At 34.9% G+C, this 23,151-nt stretch overlaps 1 protein-coding gene across 2 annotated transcripts in view; it reads left to right on the plus strand.

Moving 5' to 3' along the window:
* Positions 1-22,261, plus strand: part of kay (transcription factor kayak) — a 54,954-nt gene extending 32,693 nt beyond the window's left edge. For both annotated transcript variants that reach the window (XM_065365167.1, XM_065365166.1), the window contains exons 2-5: positions 16,995-17,202; positions 17,503-17,747; positions 17,972-18,079; positions 19,908-22,261. In XM_065365167.1, the coding sequence (XP_065221239.1) occupies positions 16,995-17,202; positions 17,503-17,747; positions 17,972-18,079; positions 19,908-20,495 (1,149 nt within the window). In that variant the 3' untranslated portion in view covers positions 20,496-22,261. The remainder of the gene's footprint in view (positions 1-16,994; positions 17,203-17,502; positions 17,748-17,971; positions 18,080-19,907) is intronic.
* The last annotated feature ends 890 nt before the right edge of the window (positions 22,262-23,151 follow it).

A 23,151-nucleotide genomic window follows, 5' to 3' on the forward strand; every position in this document is an offset into this window, starting at 1 on the left:
GTAATGCGATGTGATGTGCGTGCTGTGGTGCGTAATAACGCCGTGTACGACTTACGATAGTTCTACGTAATGTACGTATCGCAGATGGTAGTGTGTAAGACGAGGTGGAAGTAGAAGGTGTACCGGCGTCCGGAAAAATCCGGAACGAAATGACGTCATTGGTAGCGCGCGAATAGGTAATAGGAGCGCTGCAGGCGCGAGTATACGAGCATGAGTCATCGCGGTCGTTTCTGTTTTCTCAGAATTGGAAAATTTCGAAGAGTTGGAGCAATGGGCGCGACGCGGCGAGGGGGAGGGTTTGATTTACCGAGCGTAACCGCAGCCAGCGTGCATAGAATGCGAAATTCTGGATTTTTTGCTCTTTTTATTTATTATTCGCGTATTTTATTAATTTTTTTTTTGAAATACGCGGTTTTGTGTCGAGTGTGTAGTTGAAGTATATTTCAAGTGTCTGGTAGTGTCTGTTTGTGTATTGGTGACGGGTGGAATGTGTGTAGATTTTTTGGTATCTGAAATGATATGCGAGAATTTGAGAATTTTTCCTGTAGGAAAAAATTAATATGATGCGAAATTTGCATCAATAATTTAATTATGAGACTCGAGTCGATGATGTGTTTTAAATTTTGGTGTAATTGATTGATTATTGCATAATGTATTTATTTTAATTTTGAATCGAGTATGTATTTACAATTTTCCTGTTCAGACTACGATTTGATAAATTTTGAAAATTTTCCTCAAATCAACCTGTGAAAAGTTGAAAGCCACCCTGAAGTGCCTGATATGCAATGTAGTTCCTCAAACGAGTGTAAAATTGAAACGAATTTTTTTTGGAATGTCAATGTGCCAGATTGTTTTTTTTGTAACGTCAATGAGTCAAAATATCAAAAATACTTTATTTTGCGCTATTACAAGAGTGATTAAGAGGATCATTTTTTTTTGCAATTTTTTTTTCAAAATTCGAATTTGGAAACCAATTATTTTGTTTTTTGATTACATATCTTTTTCAGCTCACTTGATTGGATTTTCTGGACAGTTTGCCTCTAAAAAAAACTCCATCTCTCATCTCATCAGTCCGTTGACGAATAAAACCAAACAGGGTGCCTCTGATTCCAAAGTGTAGGCTATAGGACTGAGCAGTGATGAGGGAGGGAGATGAAGGAGCCATCTAATTCGATTTTTAGCTCGATTCCATCGCTATACATGGCGAGTTGCTCATTAGTTGATGTTTTGGTAATTGAGTTCGGAGTTTGCTAAATCAGTGGTATATTTTAGTGCCGAAAATGGCGAACTTGAACACGAAGCTGCGATACCACAATGGGTAAGGTAGGGTAGAGGGTACATTAGAAGCCAAATCGAATAGAGGAGGAATTTTTTAGATACCGTACCGCTAATGTATAGAAACTCGCGATAAACGATGTTGGGAAATTTCCGGTGGCCAGAGTAGGTGGTACCGCACGCGATTCGCGCGCTATATGTTTATGATTTATGGATGACGACGAGTCGACGAGCGACGTCGTCGTCGTCAGTGAAACGCATACGATTCTCCTCCGTATTTTAATTGGTCGTGTTTTTTTTCTCCGCTATCTTAGTTCGTAGAATTGCAAACAGCACATATCTACATGCACAGCGAGAATACTATAGAGATATTTAATTTTTTTTTTGGACGTCGCGCCGCTATCTTGCCGGATGAGGCAGAGAGGCGAGCCTAATCGGCGACCCGAAGTCAAAAACGACTCGAAGAGAAGTGCTCGCGGTTCGTTTTTCAGCGCGAATTGGCGGAAATGGCTCGACGATTCTCGGAAAAGAACAGATGTAGCCTAATTTACTATCTTCTGTACGTACTGTATGAAAGAGTTGGCTCAAGTGTTTGTTGCTTGGGGTTTTTACGCCGGCGATTGTCCGCCCGACAGAAGGTGCGATAATTGACGAATTGTACGTGCCGGATAATTTTTGGTACGTGAGCGAGATATTTGAGGAATTTTTATCGGATTTTTCGTGGGGGTTGAGTGTTGAGAAGAGAGGTTGATTTTTCGAGATTTCGAAATATTCGAATTAACTAATATTACGCGTGCCAGTGGTTTTTCGATCGATTGACGATTATTTCGATTTTTTTCAATATCAGTGCTTGACTGCTCGTTATTACTTACTGGTAATTTACTTGTAATTACCAGAAATTTACTCGTAATTTTTGCCAATTTACTTGCAATTAGGTACCAGAAACGTATTCGTAATTACCAGAAATTTACTCGTAATTACCAGAAATTTACTTGTAATTACCGAAAATTTGCTCGTAATTACCAAAAATTTTACTTGTAATTACCAGAAATTTATACTCGTGATTACCAAAAATTTGCTCGTAATTACCAAAAATTTGCTCGTAATTACCGAAAATTTACTCGTAATTACCAGAAATTTACTCGTAATTACCAAAAATTTACTCGTAATTACCAAAAATTTACTTGTAATTACCGGTAATTTACTTAGTAATTTACCTTGTAATTACGAGTAATTTAGGCGTATTTATCAAAAATTTACTTGTTGTTATCGGTAATTTTGAGTATTTTCTGGTAATTTATCTGTTTTTAGGGGTCAACTGCTAATTTGGTGTCGATAATGCTGGTGATCCATTCTGGATGTAGATACACTTTGCTAGTAATTTTTATGTACAAATATAACAAGTAATCAGTACCAAATCAGCGTTAACTTACGAATGATTATTTCCAACAAAAAATAGTTAGAAAACGTTTCTGATCTGGAAGTAATATCATGTGTACGCTCCAGTTCTTCCAAAAATAAACAAAAACAAATATTCTATCGCGTTTTCAAGTCATTTATTCAAAAAACATGCCAATATAATATGTATCTTGTATTCGCTCCACCAAGAACACATTGTATCTACATTTTGTGCTAAAATTTTACCACATTAACGCTCGCCCGAAGCGATAGCTGTAGTTGTTTGTGTATTTTGTTAGTTTTTTCCATCCCCTCGCTCCTCCTCAGGCTGGTTCTTTCACTTTGGCAAATGTTTAGGTTAATTTTAGACTTAATATTCGCTGAAATGTTGAATACATAGGTACAAAAACACTATAGATATTCGCGAAACCGGTTACCTTAAACGGCCACCATGATACTACACCATGTACGCTAACAAATTATACGAATAATATCGTTCGCTAGGTATTGTAGGTAGTCTCAAAGTATAGGTAATAGGTACTTGCAAAAAAAACTATCGTAGAGTGGCGTCGAAGTTAATTATAATTACGCATGTGTGAACGTTGCGTCTACTTTTTATATAGAATCATACCTGTTCTCGATTACCTGAAATTTGACCGGTTTTCCTTTTTTTATTCGTGGTGATAATCTATGGTTTCTTGAAAGTCACGATTTGATCAATGAACGTGGAAAATTCGCAACAATGAAAAGAATATGATTAATTTCCACGAAAACGCGACTTGGCTGCATCGTTTTTCTGTTCATTGACGAGTTGAGAAGAAATTTTTTTTCGACGAAGAAAAAAATGTGCTAATTAGTAGCTTTTTTATTTTCTGTGTAGTTTTTTTTTTTTTTTTAGAAATTTTCTCTAAAATCTTATCTTTATTACGGTGGAATATAGGTACCTTACCTACGTTATCGTGTAAAGTCAATTTAGTTGTTTATCCTCTCTTCCGCACCTCTGGTTCACCACTAGGCCACCAAGAAACCAATGACGCGTGTTGAAGTAAATAGCAAAGGTGTAATGGGAATATTTTTTTCGAGAGAAAAAATTGCGAACTTTGGATCCTAAATACCTACCAAATGATAGTAAAAATGAAACCGCTACAATGTAGATTGTATAAAAATACGGATTGATTGGTTGAAAATTCGTTGTAAAAACCATTTTTTAGATCATGAAATTATTTTTTCGGATCAGATGAAATTTTACGTATTTTGGTGCCTTTTGAACAGAAATCCAACATTCACTCCATTCTGAGTACGAACGAAAAAATTCCGTTGTCAGCCCATTTTCAAAATTGCGAGAGCTGTGAGCTTGGATTTTTATAAATTCTTCGATTTTGAAAACCGGTTGCTTTTCATTTTTGAGCATTTTGAAATACTTAATTCTATAATTTCCATTTCGGTGGAACCAAATTTGATACCCATTGAGTAGGTACATTAATTTCATGTCATATCCAAAGTTTCGTTCTGATTGACGCTCATCACTTCTGATCATTTCCTTACAAATAGCATTTTGCAAACAGAACAAATTCTGTGATCATTGAACCGAAATATTCCAAAATCTGTCTTTTCTCATGGTACTTGGCAATTTATTAGAGGGCGTTTTTCCAGCATTCATTTGCCCATTCGATTTGACAGATAAGGAGATCACGTTCTTCTAACTTTTTTCCCAGTAGTACCCGATTATATGGAAATCTTGCCAGTTGCCATTTGACATTAGCTGACAAGGCACCTTGTTGTATATTTTATTGGCTTAAAAGAAATAAAATACATCTCTCATGTAAAAGAAGTCACCTGAGAAAAACAGGAGTGAAAAATAACGTGAGAAAAAAGTAACGAAAGGGTAACGAGGGAAGGTAATCAACACGCGAGTTGATGTCCAAAGGTTCATCGATACTACTCGTATTTTGGTTGCTAATGAACCGAGTCTGTGTACTGTGTGCAGTGTGTTTGTGTTATCATTGCCATGCGAATGATGCGTGTGGATTGTGGACCGGTTTAAAAATATTTTTTTCGCGTCACGTTGCCCTGATTTTTTCCCACAATGAATCATACTTTCTCCGCGATGTGTAAAATACGCACTCTACCCCGTTCATAATCATAGAAGGGCGAGAGACGATTATTATTACTATTCTATCTGTGGCTGAGACTGAGAGTGAGAGACGCGCGAGCCGGCTTGATCATCGTCCTCGTGTCCTCGTCATCTCTGGTCTTTGCTATCTCGCTGGATATTCTTGGTCGTCGCCAAACGGTTCAACAACCCTGAGGCGATTCGAGAAGCTGTTCTTTTCGGTGACTAATACCTCGATATTGTATTTATATATGGTCGATGGTTTTACATTACACTTTACACATACGAGTTTCTCGAATCGTATCGTATGCTTCCAAATAAACCTTCGAGAATCGTTCGTAGAACTGGTTCCCCGCCGCATACCTGCGCGCGTCTTGTTGCAAGTTCCAGTGAATCCGCTTCGCCGCGTGCTCTGACGCGACCAGTTGCGTCTGGTTGCGTAATAAACCCGCTCACGTCATCATTTTTTCCCGAACGACCCCCATGACGTAGATGATCATTTTTCCCCCGCGCGCTCGTGATTGTGGGAGATCGATCACCGGGCTCTGGGCGCTGCAACGCGAACCAGTTTTTTGACTCGATGTTCTCAGCGTTTTAATCAAGTGCATCGTACACAAACTACGATGGGAAAATACCTTAATTTGTGATCTTTTTCATCGAGCAGATATATTATTTTTATGAGTATGAAGCTGTGCAAGATGAAGAAGCTGCGATGAAGGTCGAGCTCGAGAGTGATATTTTTCGGCAGAATAGCGAGATTATTTTCATTTTGCCGGTCAGAGAACTCGACACGACTCGAATTGGAGTACCCAGAAGATGAAATTTTCTGCCCTCGAGTTTCCCATACTCGGACTTGGGTGTGCTGAGAAATCGACATTCGATTGATTTTACGTCAATAGCGACCTAATCAAATTGTACTCGTACATGGCGCAAGCCAAACATGCGCGCGCATACTGGACGTCACTCAATTTACCACGGATTTGCGGTCCAACGAAAGACGCGAGAAAGAAAAAAATTGACGTACTTGTACGTGCAGCGTATACAGTGGACCAGACCACGAAGAGAGATAAGCCCGCGAATGAAAACATGGCTGGGGGCAGAGAAGAGGGAAACTTATCAGAATACGAGATACACTGGTCACCGGTGCGTCGTGGGGCTTCCCTGTACTTTATTAGTTCTCGTACATGCAATTGCAAGAAAATCAACCAACTGGTTGAGATAATGTGCACATGAATACAAAGTATATGTCGTATAATCGTATGCATGTACTTGTTTTGTATGTACATGGAACATCGCCAGCCAGCCAATCGCGCAAACCTTGGTTGGGTTTGATTATGATTAGAGAAAATGTGCGATTTTTTCGCTCGTTCGCGGTTGTGTTATCGTTATCGCGCCGAATTCTCCGCTATTTTTTCAATTTCCGAGCGTACTGTGTAGGTAATGAAATAAAACACCAATGAGGTGATAATGTACGTACCAACGTACGTATACTAAGTACACAGAAACACCACATAACGGGAGGTTTTTTTAATTTTTTCCCCATATCATTCTCTCGTGCGCTAATTATAACAATTTATCGGCGCTTACGTGTCAGTCGAGCGCCTCGTATCGCGAAATCATTATCGATTTTGAAAGCGAACGAAATCATAATAGAGAGATTTTGTATTCTACAATCTAAATAGCGAGTAAGCAAGTACGTGTGTGTATGTATTAATTATTCGAAAGGAGTCCAATGATGAGAGGGAGGGGTGAGATTACATTTTGATTAGATTAGCTAAATAATATTACCTACTTATTTTATGATAAGGAATATTTTTGAGTATCTGATTGAGAAATGTTGAGGAAAATTTGGCATAGAAGACTGAGAAACTGAGGGGATTGGACTTGGATTGAGGTAGGTCCAATTTGGATAAATAATGGTTCTAAAGCAACTGAAATTTCCAACAAAAAAAAAGTTGTAAAAAAAGTGTAATCCAGAAATCCAAAAAAATGCTGATTTTTGTCTCGAAAAAATCCTTTTAAAAAAAATGGCCCGAAAAGCCTTTTTTTGTAAAAATTATCAAAAATCTCAACTTTTTTCTAAAATTTGAAAAAAGTTGAATTTTTTAAAAGTAAAATTGTCAAAAAAAACCCTGTTTGGTTTCAAAATTGTCAAACGGTATGCTAATAAATTCATGTTTTTTGAACTGAACGTTCAGAAAGTGTTGATTTTTCTCTTATGTAAATGTCAAAAAAGTGCTGTTTTGTTTCAAAAATTGCGAAATTAAAATTTGGTTTTTTGACAAGATTGTAAAAAATTCATTTTTCTGGTAAAATTTTTCCAAAATAGTATAATTTTCTGTCAAAATTATCAAAAAAACGAGTTTTTTAAAATCAGAACTACATTTATAAGAAAAAATTTCAAGTTTACTTCAAAATTATCAAAAAATGTGTGTTTTTTAATCAGAGCTGTAAGAAAGAAAAGTCTCAAGTTTACATCAAAATTGTCAAACGGTCACATTTTTTGGTTGAATTTACCCTCAAAAAGTAAGTACAATGTTCTGCCAAAATTGTCAAAAAAATGCATATTATTAAACCAATCGAAATTGCCAAAAAATCTCAAATTATCTCATAAAGGTCCTGTTTTTTTTCAGAATTATCGAAAAGGCTGTTTTTTTTTTGTTGCTAAAGTTGTTAAAAAGTTGCGTTTTTCAATTTTTTTTGCTAAAATTGTGAAAAAGTTTGATTTTAAAAAAAAAGTTGTGTCAAAAAAAGTTTTGATTTTTGTGAGAAAAAGTCATATTTTTTTTAAATTTCCGTATAAAAGTTCTGTCTCCCCTCCTCCGCCCGCCCCCTAATAATAATTGTATTTTTGCAAAAATTGCCAACCCGATTTTTTCAAAGTTGCCTAATAAAATTAGTCTTTTTTCTTGCTATTATTGATCAATGTCAAAAATTTCCCTTTGTTGCCAAATTGTCAAAAATTCCGTTTTTTTGCCTAACAGGATGCCCTTAAAAGTCTTGTTTTCTGTCTGTATCAAAAAAGTCGAAAGTTTTTTCCCCCAAAATTGGCACATTTCCTTTTAAAATCATTTTTTCAATCAATTTTATTTTTGTGATTTTCCATTTTTTGTTCTTTTCATTTTTTCTCCGTCTGTTTGTGTACTCTAATCAGTAATAATTCACCGTAGCTACCGGTTATTTATCGTAATTACCAGTTATTTACAGTATTTACCGGTTATTTACCGTAGTTACCAGTAATTACGAGTGAATTACCATAATCATTTGTAAATTTTTGAGCGGCAATAAAAATGATGAATTATACTGGTAATTTACCAAATTTACGGGTAATTTACCGGTTATTTACCGGTAATTTACCGTAATTGTAGATAATTTACGGTAACTACGAGTGAATTACCGTAATCATTTGTAATGTTTGAGCGGTAATAAATGATAAATTATACCAATAATTTACCGTATTGACCAATAATTTACCATATTTACCGGTAATTCACCGTATTTGTAGATAATTTATGGTAATTACGTGTGACGGTGTGAATTACCGTAATCATGTGTAATTTTTGGTAGACAATGATGAATTAATTTTCGTGAATCTGATCACGTTCATTTCTATAATCATAAAATGTTCGGTAATTTATGGTTATTACCGTCAATGTCCTGTAATTTCTGGTGATTTTTGTAATTCCTATTACATTTTGGTCGTGAGTTCGTGACCTTCGCTTATGGTGATTTATTCTGCACCTGCTGCTGTCTAACAATCTACTATGGTTGGTAATTATTACCGGTAATTTACGGTAATTACCTTCAGTCTTCGGTATTTCTCCAGTTATCCAAAAGTTATCGTAATAATCAACTAGTTTCGATTCGATTTGTAATTTTTTTTGGCAGTCTTTCGTATCTTTACTCAATTTACAAGGTCAGAGACCGATTTCTGTTCATACAGTGACAAAAATTGTATTGTTACCTCGTGGAATTATTTTAATCTCCGGTTACTTGCGCAATTGTCCTCGTTATATCAACTGTTAGTACCACTGCTTCAGATGCCTGTAATAATTTTAGTGATTTTTTGGTCCTCCGTCTACCCCCTCGTTCTTCATAGAGCAAACCTTGTAGGTGTATTTTCACAATTTGTATCGCTTCGAAACCAAATAAATAAAGTCAAAACAAAAATAACGCAGAAAGAACATAATATACGACATAAATGTAAGAGTATTATGTGCGTGCGAATGATGATGGTGAGGTGAATGCAAGTGTCAGTCGAGCGACAACAACGACGATGACGACGAAATTCGGGCGATGATGTCATTTCTGTTATTAAATTGTTGACAGTTTCAGGCATCGCAAGTGGTCATTTTAATAATGACTTGGTCATTTTTTTCAATCTTGGTCATTAAAAGTCATTTTTTTCGAGAAAGTCATTTTTAGGTCCTTATTTTCATGGTTTTCCCTCGTCTTTAAATTTTTTTTTAATTTTACACAAAAAAAAGAAAAATGTAACAGTTATTCCAAATATTTCATCATTTTTTTCTATTTTTATACTTTAATGGAAATTGATGTTACTATTAGTTGTTAGTTTCATGAATATATTCCAAATAAAAATACAGTAAAAGCTCGTTATAACGCTTTCGGTTATAACGCTGATTTTCTCTGGTCCCTAGACAACCCCATTTAAACCAATGTAAAATTATGAGCGATATAATGCTCATGAGCAATTATAAATCGCGTTTTAACGCTCTAAAATTTAAGAAAAATCACATTTTTAAAATGATTTTGACAACATAAAACCAATTTTTTTGTGATAAAAAAGCTTACTTTCATGTAAAAAATTCTCACTTTCTGAAAATTTCGGCCGCAAGAACAGTTTTTTTGTGCAATTTTTACAGTTTTGATTTTAGAAACAGTAAAAAAAACTTATTATGGCAAAATTTTGCAACAGTTGCAGTTATACAAACAAGTAAAATTACTTTCAATTTTGGCCAGAAAAAGTAAGATTTTTCAATAACCTTATCAAACTTTAATAGAAGCTTGATTACAATTCTTACAAAAAAGGCAGTTAAGTATCTAGAATTTTTACAAAAGAGTAGAGTTCTAAATTTTTTGTCATAATCTTGAGAAAAAAACTGAAAAGTGAAATTTTTCAAAACTTTGGTAAGCTATATTCATTACTTTTTAGTTTTTTTGGAAAATTTGGAACAAGAATGCAAGGCTTTCTGAAAATTTTGACCACAGAAAACAATTTTGTAAAACTGACATTATGTACTATATTCATATTATTTATAGCAGACCTCAAAATCAAAGTAAAATTTCAGATTTTTTCATTTTCAATTGGAACAGTTGTTCAAATTCAAAATGAAGTTCACGTTTTCACTTCTTTTATTACGCTCTTTTTGCTTTGAAACTAGAATTCGCGGTATTACGCTCATCAGCGTTAAAACGAGACTTTTGCTTATAACGCATGTTGGCTTATAAGGCTCTTTTTTTTTGATCAATTGAACGTTGAAGAGCGTTATAACGAGCTTTTACTGTAATTTCAAAGCTTTTTTGCCGCGTACATTTTTAGCTTGAAATGTTATCAGTTCATAGCCAATAAAATGAATTGTGTTGGTTGATATAGGGTCTAAACATCTAGAAATCGAAAATAATAAGGTCATTTTTTAGTCATTTTTTTGGTGAAAAAAGGTCATTAAAGTCATTATTTTTTTTCAAAATTCAATTGCGATGCCTGCAGTTTTATTATAAACGTTTAAATTATGGCTCGTTAACGTGTCTCGAAGATTTTTTTTTTCGCCGGCTGTAGCCACGCAGCCGCAGCTACACGAACGAAAAATTGAAAGCGGATTAGGGCTACCTTATACATGTGGTTATAAGTTGTAATAAGCGTGTACGAGTGTGGCTTGAAATATGATGCAAGAACTCTTCAATTTGAGTATGAAGATGTCAGATGTGTTACTGATCGGTGATTAGTGACGTCAGTGACGTGTGTCGTTCAATTTACACACATTGCGAGAAGTGTTTCGGCGACATTGGCAAATTCTTGGTTTGGATGTAGTCCATGTTTCGGTGTCAAATTGACTAAAGACAAATAGAATCGAGTAAACTAGTCGATGTATGGTCTCTGGACAAGTGTAGACTTGTTAAGGTCGGATGTGTGGTGTTTGCTTGACGATGAACTGATAATATTCTGCATACGATTAGTATACCTAATCAGATAGAAGTTGGAAGAAAAGAAGCTGAAGGGTCAGACAAAGACGGTGTGGACGAGTAGCGGGAATTAGTTGAATGGCAACGAGTGGTCCAAAGTACAAGATGAAAAATTTCGCCATCCGTAGGTGAGAGGGACAACGTCGTCGAACACTGGTTGGGCTCTTATCGGTGTTGCCAAAATGAACGAAACGTATACCGTTATGTAGACGTAGTAGCATAAGACACAAGATGCGATAAATGGGACAGGGTGGGACCGGGTCGGCGGTCGTGTGTTTAACGTGTAAATTTAAAAACGAAAAAAAAAAAAAAAAAAAATTGGCGAATAGGCGATACTTTACCTACTATACACTACAGTGAGATAGACACACATGTGTGTAATCTGTGTTCTTCTAATACGTGTCTGTGTATCAAGAGTCATAGAGAGCTCGATGCGTTGAAGAGGGCGGTTGCTTTTGGCGAGTTATGTTTGCCAAATTGTTGATACATATGTCTGTAATTGTGTGAGCGTGTGCCCAAGCCCAAGCTCTGGACTGGCGATGAAAATGTGTAAGTACACGTTGAGCAGAGAAAGATAGACGACCCGAGACGGGTGACGGGTGATACTTTTTTTTTCTCGCGATTTCTTCTTTTACTTTAAGTAAGGTTAAAAACAGCGGTGATGTAAATCGCGTGTGTCTGTGTGCATGTAGTATCTCGATAGTGAGCCTCCTTTAGACGACGCGCAGTTCGCGATTCTTTTTACGATTCCGATCGTCGTGTGATTTTTTTCGTTTGTCACATCATTGATCAGAGACGAATGATAGAGCCGAACGATTGAACTATACTCGAAAATCGTCACGTACCGTTATCTCGAACGACTGACGTGTGTGAGATGGAATTACCTCGCGATTTATCCAGATTATTGTTCCAAGAACTATTCTGTTATCAGCAACAGCAACAATTTCAACTGCAGGTAAATTTGACGCGAATAAATTGGGAGGAAAAGAGTTAAAAGGATGCTACTTGCTACTGTGTATTGTACGTGATTTTTTTTTTCTCGAATAATCCGCCATCGTTTACTTAGTCTACTACAAGAGTTATAACTTTCACTATACTTATGATGGGCAACGTACTCGTATGTGTTGTAAATTGTATATTCTTGTCCGGTTCTTCGGCTATAGATAGGTGAGTATCGGGCAAAAAAGTGCAATTTAGTCGTTCTTACGTATCTTATGGCCAGTTAACGGATTCCACCGCGTGTCCATGTAATTCACCGGTAAGCAGGCTATGGCTATAGGTACATATTCTGTTGTACGAGAATTACGTAATAGTCGGCAAATCGCCGGAACGTGCAGTTGAACATGTGGTTTATTGAACCAGGATTCGGAAAAAGTCTCGCTTAGCGATCGACGGTGGAAGACCCGGATCTTTGCGTAAGTCAAGTATGCCTTACTTTGAGGCCGGATCTGCGAACTGCCATGATCTAGTTTCCAAAAAAGTTGCGGCTTTGACGTAAAACCTTCAGTGGGTTTGGTGGCAACGCGATGATGGTGAAATTTTCCAACGTTATGGTTACGAATAGCAGGATACATACTACATAGTATAAGAGTTACGTGTCGTGTGTTATGTAGTCGTTTTTGAGCTCTGATTGTTGCAGTTGAGACGGATTTTGTTCCAGGAGCCCTGACATGTGTTAAGGATACGTTCTTGTTAGTCAGTTCCTTTTGGGAATTGAAAAGCCATTTTTGCGAAAACACAACAATTCTCAAATCGCTGAAAAGTTTCGTTTTTTGCTAAAACTTGCCAAAAAATTATTGAAAGTTTCTCTTTTATACCAAAAATTGCTGAAATTGTGGAAGTACCATGTTCTTTCAAAATAGGGAAGAGTTTCTTTATCAAAATTATCAGAAGGTCTCTTTTTTCGCCAAAAGGTGTGAATCAAAAAAGTCGCAAAAAAGTCTCAATTTTTATCAAAAGTCGCCAAAATCTCGCGATTTTTTCCAAAAATTACGATGAAGATTTTTTTGGTTGTAAGAGGGGGAGGGGGTGTTATTGAGAGAAAGGTCGCGAAAAGTCGCGATTTTTAAATATGTATCAATTTTTGGCTAACACACTGAAAAAATTCCAAAAAGTTTCACTATTTTCCAAAAATTGCTCAAAAAGTTTGATGGAAGAGAGAGGGGGTGGATTGAAAAAAAAATCGCGAAAAAGTCGCAATTTTAAAAATAGATCGCGAAAGTTGCAAAAAAGTCAATTTTTATCAAGAATCGCCAAAAAGTCTCAATTTTTATCAAGAATCGCCAAAGTCGCAATTTTTTTCAAGAATTATCAAAAAGTTTTTTTTGTTGAAAGAACTTGGGGGGGGGGGGTTATTGGGAAAAAATCGCGAGTTTAAATATCAAAATTTGGTAAATACACTGAAAAAATTCCAAAAAGTTTCGGTATTTTTCAAAACTTGCTCAAAAAGTTTTTTTGATGGAAAAGAGAGAGAGGGGGGGTGGGGAATTGAAAAAAAATCGCAAAAAAAGGTCGCGAAAAGTCGCGATTTTTAAGTATCCCTCGAGAACTGACATCACTGAGGAAACCTCCGGGTCCATGTCAGCAGCCGGAGGTTTCCTCAGCGATGTCAGCATAAAAATAAGTCATCGCTTAAGGGATATCAAATTTTGGTACCTTGAAAAAAATTCCAAAAAGTCTCACTTTTTTCCAAAAATTGGCAAAATGCCTGGCCTTTTTCAAAAATTGTCCAAGTCTTACTTTTTGCTAAAAAGTTACAAAAAAGTCCAGCTTTTTTCCAGAAAGTTGTCTTTTTTGGCAATTTTTGCCAAAAAGTGTCGTTTTTTGGTTAAAAATATTCAAAATGCCCTACTTTTTGCTAAATCTCAATTGAGTTTGGATCAGGATCAAAAAAGCACCACAAAATACACCACCACAAAAATTTCATGTGCTGAAATTAATTTTTCGATTTTTGGCAAATTTTTTAAAATTCATATTTTGGCCATTTTTTATAAGAAAATTTAAAATTTAATCAAATTGACACGATGGGCTGAAATTTGATTGGTATCCTATGTTCGACCTCCTGAGTCGATTTTCTGATGGTTTCAAACTGTTCTGAAGCCTCCTGTAGATTTTCGGATTCCCCAAGGGTGGTCATTAAAAAAATTGACATTTTTGCTGGTTTGGTATTTTGGGGTCCTCCCTCGATTCCTCTTTGTTCGCTTCAATTTTTTTTCACTCGTTGAGGTATTTTCCTTGATAAGTTCATTCCTGCTTGACTTTTTTTTAATCAAAAATTTTTTTCCATTGGAAAGACTGACAATGGACAATTCTGGCGGAGGAAAAATCGTGTTACTGTTCTTTGGCTGATAAGTGGTTGTTTGATGCTTGTGGTACTTGTTACGTCTTCTGGTATGCGAATGCGACAGTGGAGAATAAACATGCTCGTATTCACAAGTGCGCTTCTTATCGCATCGATGAGTCATCCCAACCAAAAGTATTATTAAAATATCGAAGAGGCGAAAAAAGGAAAAAGAGTGAAGAAAATTGTAGTGCATATTGAATGGGAAACCATCAACATCAACACCATCGTCTCAACAAAGAGAATCATTACGATGGTATAATTTATATCGTTCGTACTACGTGTAGCAACAAAGCCATAATAATAATATACCGAAGTATGACCATTTTGTCGATATGCAGTATGTTACATATATTTGATATTATTATTGTTGGCACAAAAGAAAAAATAGAGTACGATAGAGAGAAAGAGCGAAGTAAAGAGGGAGACAAAGAGTGAAAATGAAAACATACCCAAACAATGACCTAGGCAAGTGCGTACTTTTGTCGAACACACGTGAATGAAGTTTTGATTTATTAAGAATAAAAAAACAAAAACGAGGTAACGTCGCTGCTTCTTTCTGTGCTGCAACGTTAATTAGGTATAAATGCAATTAGGCGTTACATATACGAGACGATCAATCAATGAATTCTTCATCATCGTATGTAGTTGGTACTGCACGTGCCCAGGTGTTTAGTCATATTCTGTCTTGTCTAGCTGTACGGTATTTTTTTGTTATCTTCTCCACCTCGTTATCTCCACTCATGTCTCATACTCATCAAAATCCTATCCTCTTCCGACGTGCTTCAAGAGTATTGTATTGTGTCGTCTCGTCATCATCATCATCAATCGTCGTCGCAAATACCCTACTCATTTGTTGTCTATCCTTGGATAGCTGTTTTTTTTCTTCATGCCTCGATAAAGAATGACCATGTTATTGAACCTTATATTACGATCGGCGTGTGTCGAACGTGCGACTTATATGGTAGAAATTTTTACCAAAGTTGTGGGTATTTTCGCAAGATTAATGACCCCTTCGAGACTCGAGTGACCATTCTACATACGTGGACATAACGCGCTGATAATCCGATATCATAAATACACGTATAATTAATTGCACATTAATGTACAGCAAATCATATCTGGAGATACTATAGGTACATAGTACATACGTACGCAGAAATGTACGAAAAAATTTCATTTACGGTGTGGAATTAGAATTCCTTACTTAAGTACCTCGTTTTGGAAAATCCAAGGTCGCGTCGCGTCGACAAGTCGTATGTACGTTTTTTTTTATTACATGTAAGTACATACGCAGTACCATGCCATGCATACGACGACCGACGTCGGGATTAACGGTTTATTGACACTGGAAAACAACCACGCATTAGCCCGGGCCCGGAAAAACTACACCATGTCGCGTCGCCATTTTTCTTGTGTACAAGTCGTTAAATCATGTTTTGTTTTCATCATTATCTCCGTCTACTACTCGACTCGACACGACGGTAGATAATTCGTATATACGTGGAAAAAAATTGAAAAAAATTACACGCAAGAGTGGCAAAAAAACAATTAAAAGTACTTAACCGATGCTAATGGCGACGGCGCACCTTTCAAAGACTCGGAAATACCGACTTAATGGTTGAATTTTTTTCACCTAAGCGAAGAAATTGAGGGAATTCAAACGGATTTTAAAGTATTAGTGGAAAAGTGACCGGTAATCTGAACTGTGGAGTGGAGAGGACTGAAGAACCATCAGTATATGGTAGGATTATGGACGTGGTTTGATCGGATGAGGTTTTATGATGAAATTATGACCGGATTTGGATTCTACGCGAAAAATTAGTTGAAATCGATACGTCACACGGTAGAGGTGTTTTTTTGACCCTATACCTACTCATTGGTACCTATTTAATTGGCTCAGAAGGCAAGTATAGGGGTGTAAGATAGGTGTACCGAGTGAGATATCGATTCCATAAGATTTTTAGCGTAGAATACGAATATGGATGTGTTTTTGCCGAAACTGCAATATTTCGACTTAAAAATGGGGGGGGGGCTGTGAAATTGAGTGTGCAGGACGTGCTGTGGCGTATATCTTGTTGTATATCGATTTCAAATAATTTTTCACGTAGAATATGAATACGGATGTGTTTTTGCAGAAACAGCAATGTTTCGACTTACATGGGGGGGGGCTGTAAAATTGAGTGTACAGAACGTGCTGAGAAGTATATCTTGTTGTATATCGATTTCAAATAATTTTTCACGTAAAATACGAATATGAGAGTGTTTTTTGCGGAAAATGTAATTTTAAGGCACATATGACTGACTGAAGAGTCTAAAATCTACATTACGAATTTATGAAATAAGTACCGAAGTATATCTTATTGCTGGTATCAACTTGCAATATTTTTTTCGCATAGAATCCGATTATAAAAACAATTTTTCATCTGTCGGACTAATTCGACTCGTGTTCAATTTATCGAAACGATTTTTCCTACAAAATTATGTGCTTGATATCAGCTTATATGGCTGATAATGTGTAACAGACTCGAGCAAATCTTTAAATTAGTACGATGATTTCATTTGTTTACCAGCTAAAGTTGATGATTTTTTTTTGTATGTGTTTCATTTGCATATGTATTTTTTCAAACACGTATTATAATTGTTATTTTTTATTTTTTGTTACAGTTGGACGTATTGAATTGCCAGCCGAGCAGAACGACGCCTACGTTAACGTCGGTTACTCCGGCCACGATGAGGAGCTTAGATTTAGATCAAACGTACCTGGAAGGTTATCAGCAGGATGGAGAGTCGCATCAAAATCAAGCCGGTTTCGTGCCTCCGTTGGTGTCATCGGCCAGTGTGCCAACTTCGCTGCCCTCGAATGTTCACGACAGTAAGTATTTGCGTAGCTGTTTAGTTCATTCAAATTTTAGAGAAAATTGGAAAAATTGTCAAAAAAAAACCACAAAAGATGTGTTTTGGAAAATTATATAATAAAGAAATTTTTTGCGTTGGGAGGGGTAGAGGGAAGAGGTCAAGAAGAAATTCAAAATGGTGATTTTTTAGCTTCTTTGTTAATTGTTGATTTTCTTAACCCGAAAATATTCCCTCTTTTGTAATACATAATTTGTATAGTTTTATTTTATTGGTTTGAAACTTTCTTCTAATTTGGTATTTTTTTGTCTCTCCTCAGGTGTCGAAGGTAATGGCAGTCGAATCCTCAATTTGGTCGACATGAAAACCTGGCAGGGCGGCACAGCTACCGTTTCCGATGTTCCATCTCTAATACACATGAATCCTAACAGCCTGTCGCCTCCTATACCTACGCCTGTTTTATCTATGGCTTGCGAAAACAGCAATAGCAGCAGCAGCAGTCCCTTATCGTCCCATAGTGGCCGTAGAAATACCGGTGGACGTCGTCCCAACAACGAGAAGGGGGTAGGTTCGAGTTACCAACTCAAATTGTGCAAATGATTGCTATCTTATCGTACGTTATCGCTCTTGCAACCTAAAATTGGACATACAAAGAAACTCGATTTATTATTCGACCGAGTATTGTTTAATTTGCGATAACGTGCGATAATTTTAATTGCGGTTAAATAGTTTTGTAATGGAATAATATTTATTTTTATTGATGTTTATCGTTGTTTTTGATTGGATAGATTTCTCCGGAAGAAGACGAAAGAAGAAGGCAAAGAAGAGAACGTAATAAATTGGCTGCGGCTCGTTGCAGAAAAAGGCGACTTGATCATACCAACGAATTGCAAGAGGTTGGTGTTTTCATCGAAATGTACCCTTTTTTTTGGGATGTTCGGAAATATGGATCTCATTTCATGTGTTTTTTTTTGTATGATTTAAAATGTAATTCGTGTTGTTGAAAACTTTGATTCTTTGAAAAATGGAAGAATTCTCGATTTGTTAAAGATTTAGTCATTTTGAAATGACAAACGAGCGAAATATTATTATTAGGTTTGATTTATTTCAACTTCTGATTGATTTTTTGGGAGGGAAAAAATGTATAGTAAATTTTAACTGCTATTTTTTCAGAAAAATCAGTTTCAAAATGAAGAAATTGAGAAAAAAATTATCAACATTTTCGATTGCGTTGAAAAAAAAGTGATTTTTATTAGAATAATATCTTATCAGTTTTTTTAATGATTTTTCTTTTTCAATATCAGTAAATTATTTTTCTTCTCTGAAATCTGATATTTTGGGGAAAAATAATTACTATTTTACGTTAGGTTAGAAAATTTATCGCTTTTGGTTACTTAATTTTTGTTTTCAAAAAGTTGCTTTTCTGATAATTTTGCCTCAAAAATGAAAGAATCGAGGAAAAGAATCACAATTTTCTAATTTTATTACTATATTGAAAAAAAGTAATTTTTGTTTAAATATCATCAATTTAGTGTTCTGAAAAATGATTTTTTTTCCATCGAATTATTCATTTTTTTCCTTCCCTGAAACCATCAGAAATTTATAAGAAAATTTTCACTTTTTCAAGTCATTTTGGTTATTATCTGATTTTTGTCGACTTCGTCAAGATTTTGGCCAAATTGTAGAATTTCTGTAGTGATAGTGGAGATGGATTCCTCTTTCATTCATCAACAGTAATAAAATTAATGATCCAAAAGATCCAAAATAACTAGTCGATCATTTAGATGACGAAGAAAATGTTTTAAAAAAGGTGGTAGGACATTTTTATTACATATTTGAAATTTTTACTGTTAAGTATTTGGAAAAGAAAGGATCATTTCAGTTACACAGATTGGAAAACTGTGTAAATTGAGCAATTGAAATACAAAATTTGAATATTTAGACGAATAGGCATGTCTGTAATTTGGTTTTATTGATTTCAAAAATAATTCTGCCTTCGAGCTTTCAATTTTAGTAGAAAAATTTAATTTATTGTGTGTGGTTTCAAAATGTGTGTTTTGATGTTCAACTTTTTTCAACGTCTAGAAGTTTACTCCAAAATTCATGTATTTTTGTGGTTTTGAAAACAGCGTTACTTATTTTTAAAACGTTATCGTAAAAAAACGTAATTCAAAGTAACGTTATCTGTTTTTTATTTTTAATTAACCGTTATGGTTATTCAAAAGAATAATGCTTGTGTTAATTATTTTTTCTTGTAAAAAAAAAATAAGAATGACGCAACAAGTAATTCTTGATCTAGAATGATTTATACTTTTGGAATTTTTGCTATGAAATAACAAACAGACAAAAAACGGTTCTTTACTTCGTCATGTCGGTCTTGAGTGAATGAAAAAAAAATGAACAAGAATTGAATCTTTTTTCAAACATTTATTTCCATTTTAAGAATTCATCGGCATAAAGGTTCAGGTTTTTCAAATTATTTTTATAAAAAGACAAATTTATTCGATTTTTGAGTTCAAATCACATTTTTTTAGTAATTTATAACATGATTAGTACATCATTAATCGAACACAAAAATTCCAGTTGGTAATTAATCAGAGATCCATAGATTCGAGCACCATACACAGATCATTTCCACTTCAGCTCTCCCTCTCTACTCCTTGCTTCGTAGCTCGGAGACCTTCCGGATAAATTTTCTAACGTAAAATGTTTCTCATCTTACAGGAAACCTCAGAGTTGGAAAGCAAAAGGCAACATTTGCGCGAAGAAGTAGAAAAATTGAAACGAGAAAAAGAAGAATTACAATTCGTACTGGAATCGCACCTGCAGCAGTCTCACTGCCGTGTCAGAGACTCAGACTCTCCGGTGGACATCAAGCCTTTCGTTTTGAATCCTTTGTTGGAAACTCATATGAACTCGATGGTGACCAAATCAACGGTCGTCACGAGTTGTGAAGATACCAAGCTGGTGTACAGCTCGATGGGCATTCCTGTCAGCACCGATATTAAACCTGTGACAACGATGTCTGCTCCTCGACCGAGACCGAATTCGTTGCCTGTTTCTAATACCTTTATACCTAAAAATAACAATAACAATAATAAAAATAATATGGGCTTCGCCGAAATGGCCGGTATCGCTATCACTACGCCGTCCAACGGTTTATTAAATTTTGATTCGTTGATGGATGGTGGTACTGGACTAACACCTACCATAACTTCGCTAATTCCATCCTGTTCGACTCAGCTGAGAAATTCAAACGTTGTCGATTTATCTAGTCCGGAATCCCTTCCAAACAAATTGGTCTCATTATGACCGCTTTTCGACCATAGTGATACTGTTTTCAAAAATTATAACCTTTTGTACGCTGTCAGTTAATGAGATAATATGTTTTTAGATGGAAGTTTAATATTACATCGATTAGGAATTTTTATTATGTATTTTTTTTTTTTTTTTTTCATTCATTATATGTACCTACTATGAGCATTTTGAATTTTTTCCTTTTTCTTATTGTACTATTTTAGTAGTTTTTTTAGGGTTTAATTGTTCGTGTGCATGTCTGTGTATATTTTTATGTATGTTTTTCCCTTTTATTTTTTGAAAAAGTATTTTTTAAATAATACGATTATTTCAATTTTGAGATGTTTATCCGTTCGAAATTTGCTTTATTAAAGAAAAAGAAAAATTGTAATAGAACATTTAATGTGATATCATTGCCATTTTTTTTTGTCGTCGTCGTATTTTTACGCTAAAAATTGCATCTCATTAATTGATACGTTCTAGAAATTTGTTTTCATAAGTAATGTAAGGTTGTTCGATTCGATTTCATTTTCTTTATTTTTAATTTTTTTTTTCTTCTTTCGCCTCGTATACGTATTATAAAATAAGGTTAAATACGACGAGTCGAGTAACCCTAGTACCCCAATTTCATTTTATATTTTTAGGTTTCGTATTAGGCGTGTGTTTTTTTTGCGCTATTTAAGGAAAAAAGTGTCAATTTATTTTTAAGTATAATGTTCTTAGGTTTTTAGTACGTTACCAACGAGTGAAATTTTGTGGCATATAACCAGTTTTTTTTGTCTCCCCCCCTTTTTTTTTTGTACAATTTTGTCAGGAACCGTCGACCGTATATAATGGACGAATAATTCAAATGGCAGGAAATGACGCCCACATTTTGGATGCAGAATCCTGGAAACGTTCTGCACATGCGCCAAACATGATGCTTACGGTGCTGGCGGAGAGAGAGACGGTTCCCTGGTTCAACCCACGTTCAACCAGTAAACCGTCTCTCTCTCCACCAGCACCGTAAGCGTCATGTTTGGCGCATGAGCAGAAGATTTCCAGGATTCTGCATCCAAAATCTAGGCTTCACATTTTGTCATTTTTTCACCGTTGAATTATTCGTCCATTATATACGGTCGACGTCAGGAACCGATAATTTATATAAACTGCATGTATATTATATATTAAGTGAAACGAGTTAAACGCTCCGAAAAATAGTAGAGTTTTTTTTATTAGTGCCTTCGGTCTGTGATTATTTTTCCATTTTTATTCTATTACACGCACGTGACTAAAAAGTTTTTTTTCTCAGAACAAATAATTTTTTTACATTGATTTGCTCATATAGCTGCAAAGACTTTCCTGGTTTTTGAAAGTTGCATTTTTTTTTGTCGTTTTTTTTCTCTCCTTCTCTTTTACTGGGAATAATGCAGGCATTTTTTTTGAATATTTAAGAATTTATATAGTTAATGTATTTATGTTCGATAAAGTTCGAGCTTTTTTTTATTTAAAAATTTTTTCAGCTTGAATTATTTATTGAATTTATAACGGTTGTATATAATCTTTTTTTTTCTTTCTTTTTTTTTCTGTTAGGTTATTTTCTATGTGTGAGTCAAAAGGCCAATTTTCATTGCGAATGTATTTTAATATGAAAGTGTACCAATAAGCGTTAACCAAATGTAACGAATTACTTGTCTTCAAAACAATATTTGATACTCTTTATGTAATAAGTATTAATTATTTTTGTAATGAAAACTCGCCTTGAGGTTTTTTATTTTTGAATAAAATTTATGCAAAAATTAGTTGTGGAATTTTTTTCATGTTTTTTTTTTTTTTTTTTTTTAAATCAAGAATTGATTTTAATTGCATATAAGACGAAAAATATCGATTTGCATTTCCTTTAGATTTTTGCATGTTCGAATTTGCTATTAAATCATGTGCATAGGTTAAGCATACTGACAATGACTCAATCATAGACTTGCTTCTTTTTTTTACGAATTTTATTTTGAGTAATGATTGAACATGTAATGAAAAAGCTGATTTGATTTTTATAAATACTAAATTAATCGTGTATTCTGAGAATTTGAGTACCTAAAGTTAAATTTATCATTTGGGTTTTCTTTCTTAGGATCTAAATTCATTGCTTTTTTCCAAAATACTTCATGTCTGAAATGGTCAAAAAATTCAAAAAAATTTTATGTAATCATAAAATGTCAATTCTCTGGGTAAAATAATAGCTATTCTTTTTTCACTGACTTCGATACGAAAGCTGATCATGATAATGAAGCTAGAATAATTGCTGCTGAATTGCATCTATTTAAAATGTGCAATGTTTCAGTCATCTATTTTTCAAATTTAAATATATTTCAAAGTGAATCACCATACGTATTATGTACCTACTTTTAAAATTTCTCAATATTCTATACTGGTCCTCAATTTCGAGAAAATGTGAAATTGATCCCATCTAATCCACTGATAGAATTTTTTTGGAAATTCAATTGCATTAATATTTGAAGAAATACTCACACCAATTTAATTCAAAGATAAATTGCGCTGTAAAAACTCACAGAAGTAAAGGTTCACTGTGTTTTTTTCCTTCGAAAGAAAAAAAAACTCGGTAAAATTGAAATTTATTACGATATACCTAAACCCTCCTTTTTTTCTGCGGTTGTATTTTATAACATATGCACGT

The sequence above is a fragment of the Planococcus citri genome, chromosome 5 (assembly GCF_950023065.1).
Source record: "Planococcus citri chromosome 5, ihPlaCitr1.1, whole genome shotgun sequence".
Taxonomy (NCBI): Eukaryota; Metazoa; Arthropoda; class Insecta; order Hemiptera; family Pseudococcidae; genus Planococcus; species Planococcus citri.